The sequence below is a fragment of the Ceratina calcarata genome, unplaced genomic scaffold, assembly GCF_001652005.2.
Source record: "Ceratina calcarata isolate Rehan_Ccalc_2016 unplaced genomic scaffold, ASM165200v1 scaffold46, whole genome shotgun sequence".
Lineage (NCBI taxonomy): Eukaryota > Metazoa > Arthropoda > Insecta > Hymenoptera > Apidae > Ceratina > Ceratina calcarata.
Window position 1 is genome coordinate 304,351 of NW_017170028.1, and position 6,000 is coordinate 310,350.

At 41.9% G+C, this 6,000-nt stretch overlaps 1 protein-coding gene and 1 long non-coding RNA gene across 6 annotated transcripts in view; one reads left to right on the forward strand and one right to left on the reverse strand.

Moving 5' to 3' along the window:
- The window catches only part of LOC108627335 (uncharacterized), a 153,692-nt gene that overhangs the window by 1,131 nt on the left and 146,561 nt on the right, over positions 1-6,000 (forward strand). The gene's annotated exons all lie outside the window — the stretch shown is intronic.
- LOC108627334 (dipeptidase 1) overlaps positions 1,759-6,000 on the reverse strand; it is a 59,899-nt gene continuing 55,657 nt past the window's right edge. For all 5 annotated transcript variants that reach the window (XM_026815528.1, XM_026815527.1, XM_026815525.1 and 2 more), the window contains one exon: positions 1,759-3,530. In XM_026815528.1, the coding sequence (XP_026671329.1) occupies positions 3,303-3,530 (228 nt within the window). In that variant the 3' untranslated portion in view covers positions 1,759-3,302. The remainder of the gene's footprint in view (positions 3,531-6,000) is intronic.

A 6,000-nucleotide genomic window follows, 5' to 3' on the forward strand; every position in this document is an offset into this window, starting at 1 on the left:
CTGATATTCGATTCACGATCGCCACACAAGCCGAAAGCAAGGTCTTCTCGTTACGTTGCAGCCAATTCCGTGCAAACCCGCCGTTAATTCCATGGCCGTTTGACACCGTAATCCGTTCAGTGCATTTCCCTCTTACCTGCCTACGTCGCTCCGTCTTCCATGTACTTCCTCATCTCCCGAATCCGAGAATTTAAACTGTAACGATATTTCATTCCTCTACGATACAGGCAACGTTTCGCGAGCGTATTTTTTGCGAATACAGAACTTACGAAAGTTTCTCGCCTGCGTTCAGGGCAAACGTAGCGTTTCTTCGCACATTCGGACACTCCGTGTTCTGATTTACGATTCCGCGATAGTTCCAGTTATTGTTCGAAACTAGAATTCCTAGCCGGAATTACAGCGCAGCTGAAAAGTATCGTTCGCGGGATTCCTTAAACCGTACACGAGATATAACTCGTCGGTTTCGCATTATACGTAGCAAGCCGTATTAAAGGATAAAATTTATAGGTCGAGTTCCTACCATAAACTTGGCCGATATCTTGCCGGGGGCGAAACAATGAGAGCGGTTCTCTGCCCTTCCGCTTTCCTCACCGTTCTTCGAGATTCTTCTCTTTTACAGAGCCACGGTTCAGTTCACGATATTTTTCTTTCCTCCTGTTTCCTCGTACCTCTCCCGCTCCCATTTCCCGATTTTTCCGCAAAGACGCGGCATAGACCGTCAAGGAGAATAGAAACTGGAATCGAAGAATAGGAAAAATTCATGGGAGAAATGATCGTCGAGGGAAAGAAAGTGTAGAGACAGCAGTGCGTTTGCAACAGAGAAGGAGAGCACTTCAAGGAGGTTCACTCAGTCCCGGCCCGTCGAGGGAAAAAGCTTAAATGGTTTTTGCACGGTCGAATCCAGGTATAAACGTGTCAAAACTTTTTAACGAGCTCGTTAACGACCCACCAATGGCGAGAAATTAATTATCACTGAAAGGTCGCTCTGTACGCCCCCGTTCCACTATCGTTTTTCTCGTTTTCCTTCCTTTCTCTTGAACTTTCCCGCGACTCTTTCGATCGGACACTTTTAAATGATCAAGCGACGAAAACTTGTTATTTCTGCGGGACGTTCGTCGTTCAGATTGAAACTTTTATTCCTGTTCATACGGAACTGTGCTTTCGTAAAAAGACTCGACGAATTTTAGACAAAAGTTGTCAAGCAGCTTTGACAATTTTATCAAGGAGTTTAATATCGTCACCGATCTCTGTAGAACGCTGGACAGTAGATGTGACCCAATTAAAATGGAAGAAAAGAAACCGAAGCGAACCACGACGACAGTTCGATTTTCCGTGGGTCATGCTCGTCGTGTGTCGTGTGCATCAAACTTCGCGAGTCGCGCGAGGGGTGAGCGCGATCGATTTGTTCGATTGATAGGTAATCAGCCATTATCAAATCCGTCGAACGACAATCTAATCAAACTCCGGACTGGGATTTACTGCACGTACGATTCCGAAATGCCGATAAACCAAGCCGCATTTACGATTTCAACGTGTGCTTTGCACTTGATTGCTTCCTACGCGCTCTGTGAATCGCCAACGAGCGTTGACCCTTTGTTACTTGTAAATTGGCGAATCGATGCGCCCGATGTTCATCGGAGCACGTTTGCTCCTTCGATTTTCGCCGAATCGACGTCCGGCTTCACGACTCCGTCCTTCGCAATAACTTACACGTGTAAAGGGAGAGGAATTGTTGGAAAAAAAGTAGACTGATTTTTGTCGAACAACGACCGTATTTGAATTAGTCGTCGGTTTATTTCGAGTATTGTTAACGTTTGAAATCTTACTCGTTATATATTCACGAGGTTGACGCTTCGTTGATCTCGACTACTTGCACACGAATGATCGTTAAAATCGATCGATACGAAATAAATATTATCGTTAATTTCGCTCGCTCCGATCGGAACCCAAGTTTCAAACGATGGATACGCAGGTTCGCGTAAAATCAATGACCAGATGCGTCGATGGCACGAGGGAAGTTGATACATATTTTCGTTTCATTTATATTCCTACTCATTCTTCGCTCGCTTTTCGTCCAATGTTTGTTCCTTTTAAAACTCTGATTAATATTAAAAGTTTAGTGTAAAAACATCGTTATGAAATGGTAGTCTTTCGGTGCGTTAGTTGGAATATACGAGCCTTAAGGTGATGGTTACAATGGATGAATGAGAATGCGTTCGAAATGAAATGTGAGATAGCACGTCGACGCGCGTGCCGACGTCAACTTCGATCGTGCAAAATCGTAGGAAAGGTCTGTCTCGCTTCGTGCGTCGCACTCGTTTTACTTTATTCATAGATTTCTCGAGTCTAACTCCGTATCTAGCATCCCTCAAAAGACAATTTAATCAAACCGGTAGATCGAATCTTTTAAATGAACATCTAAGAATGAATGCTGATCTACCTTTCAGAATGAAATGAACACGTTCAATGGTGTCTTGTTTTGTATAAAAAATGAATTGTATATTTATCGTACGAGACAAATTAACGTCGTCGATTTTCGTGATAATCGCTGTTCAAACTTCTTTCAAAATTCGTTCGACCGGTTTAATGCATAAGAGGATCAATCATATCGACTTCAGGTACCATATGTACAAATCAGTCGCACGTACACTCACGCACAAACAAACAGTCACCCGCCGGAATCGTATAATAACCACCATCGTGTGACGATCGGTGTCAGTCGTTATGTGTACATATTTATACATAATGCAATTAATTATACATATTGACTAGAACAGTTTTTGGTTCCAGTATTGACGAAAAAATCGTTTTCGAGTGCAAATTAAACAGATCGATTATTAAATCGTTTAGACGCGCGGTACGTTCCCGTTGGTCTTCGAATCACAGAGACACATATCTCTATAAACACGTTTAGCTTCGGCTCGTAAAGTCCTCTCGTTTCTCTTTCTCCGTCCGTTCAACCCTCTTTCAGACTCACGTCTGGGTATTCAGGGATCTTCGAAGGAAATCGAGTTCGCCTCTCTGTAGCCGATTGGACCGTTTCAGCGCGCTCGTAAATCATCATATTAGCACCGATATCGATTTATAGTTTAGGAGGTTGCGCACTGCACAAATTCTGCGCCTTTCCTTGGATCTTTCAGACGTTTCCCTAATAATTCGGATTCGGATTTCAATTCAAACTTGAAATTGTGATAATACTATGCGGTTCCAGTCAAAGATCGAAAGAGACAAAAGAGCTACTCTTCGAGAAACGCGAAGATTTTCGAGCCGAAATGCTTCTAAATTGCTCCTCGCTGCAACGATCAGTCGAGCTCCTTTACAGTATTGCTTTCCGTCAGCTTCAAGTATTTTCGTTTTACCCTTTCCTTCACGTTCTTCACCCTTTGGTTGTGAGGACTCGTGATGGCCGACTCGTAAGGCGCCATCAACCGTTTCACGTTATACCGGCAGTAATCTCGACCGATTATGTCCTCGTGAGGTATCTCCTCTTCCAGAGGCTCGATGCCTTCCGCGGCCATGTCGTCACGAACCTAAGAACAGAAATACAGATTTCCTCTTTTTGACTTATAAAAAACAGACGTAACATTAGAAATGCGGGACGAATGAGAAACGCAGGCGTCATTCTAGAAAAATTTCGTCGATTTTCACTGCGATCGAATCCGTGAAAGCTCTGCCAATCGGAGGAAGGTAAAATGCGGGGTGGCTGCCAGGAGAGAAGAAAGGTGGCCGAGCGGTCGTAAGGTGCACATGGCGTCGCGAATATCCTTAGGGGAAAATCAAGTTCAGTGATCGAGGAGAAAAAAAGCAAACGCGGTAGAAGGTGTATGGTTAAAGCTGAGGCTGGCTGGAGGATAAAAAAGTCGCGGTGCATGGTATTTCATGCGACCCTGCGCAGCCGCCATCAATTTTCGGTAAGCCCATTAACCTTCCACGGCCATTACGGCTCGGTCGAAGCTTTCGGCGCAACGCAGCACATCGGCTCAGCATCGCCACTACCGAGCGAACGCATAACCGATGTTTACTACGATTTTTTTTTCTACTACCTCCTCTTTCGCCTCGTCTCACATTTTTAGCTTTTTAATCGTTTAAAGACAACGACTCGTTTAAGCCAGGCCTCCCGCGCTTTCCGACCTCTCCCGCCGAGATTGCCGTCTCATTTCGCTGCTACGAGATATACTTAATCCTTTAAGTGTTCCGGCGGCGCGCTATGAGAATATAAAGTGCAAAAATAAGAACATGGTCTATAAATGTCTCCGAGACTGTAGAAGTTTGCGACTCGGTCGTTACGTCGCTTTATTCGATGCAAAGAATTGCTAGGCGCTTCTTTATTCGTTTCGGAAAATTCATTTGTATAGAACAAAACAGTTACGTCGCAGTTGAAAAAATAATGAACTCGCTGCGTATATCCCTGCTGCCCTAATCAAATCTACCTTTGTAGTCAGCTTGGCTGTCGTATCTCGTGCGACACAATGATGAAGCATCTGCTGTTCGCGTTACGTTCCGCTCGTAACGCAACTCTTTCTATTCTCGCCTGCACAAGTTTTATGTTGAAACTGAATTTTTTCCTCATATTGCACGATGAATATAATTGCAAACGCTCAGACGGTCAGACAGTTGTCGCGGGAATTAAATTATTAATCGACGCGGAGACGATTTGATAAGAGGACGGGAGATCGTTTCTCGCAGGAATTATCGTCGTAAATTCCAAATGTTTTTAATCAAGCGCGATATTGCGATCTTCGTCTTTTTTTATCCCATCGGTCGTACTGAGTTGTATCGACTCAGAACCGGTTATGAAGCGCAATACGTATTCGTAATCGATTACCTCGAGAAAATAAACTTAAAATCGTACTTTAATTTGATTTATTAACAAACAAAGCATAGGAATATCCTCGGAAAAATGAAAACTCTTTTCTGAAAATGTCGAAAAATGCTTCAAATAAATGTTTTCAATTTTTCGTAGAATCTTTTTCAAGCGATCGTCGTTCTTCGTTGATTCTTCTAGGAAGAGTGCCGTACGATACGAATAGCAATTTCATTCTCGCCTGAGACGAATAATGCTGAAATTCAATTCCACCGAGTTTCGTAATTGTGTCGGCCCGTACTCACTTCTCCACTACCTTCTCTATTATTTTAACAATTACAACGTTTCTCGTTTCCGGTAACGAGCAGTCGAAAGGCTAGCCGGAGAAATCTAGTCAGAGGACAACCAAGTGGAGAATTAAAATCGTTCGAAGTTTTGTCTGTCACCTGTTTATATCGTTGAATAGAATAGATTACAGATTGTCATAGTTTATAAAAAGAATAATCAAATGCGCGAGATAAAAAAAGTAGGTGAAACGTCATTTCCTTTCTGGAGTTTGACGTTTAATTGAAAATATTAAATTATGATTATGCACAATTGTATTAATTAAATTAAAAAGCAAATAATTTGGCAGGTCAACAAGTTTATAATAAACACGATTGCAATTGGAAGATATTATAACATTATGTATTAAACGCATAATGAAATTGATTTTGCACATATTACAGTACAGTTAAAATCTAATTATCAGAAATTTACTAACTTTAGGAGTATCAGTGTTTTCTTTACCTTTCAATTACTGGAATCAAGCATACATTCTACATGAACCACGTTTGCTGTGTTTGAAAACGACATTTCATATGCACTAAGTTAATAATCGCATAATCGATCGTCCCCTCTGAACGACACGCTGCGTTGTACGGATTTGCTTACTCGCGAATTTGCGTGAACGAAACGTTTAATTGGTTAGATAAAAGCGCTCGTTTTTCGATCTCGTGAAACGTGTTTAAGGACATATTGGCTATACAGTCAATCCCAAAAGTTTATATACCTTAGAACAACGCATTTCCTATAATTAAAAAGAAATCAGACGTCGGAAGAATAATGCTAATAATAAATAGCTACGTGCTAAAAAGTATAGAAGGAAATATCCAATTAAGTATTGACGCTGACGAAAATTTCTTTTTTTTCAAAAT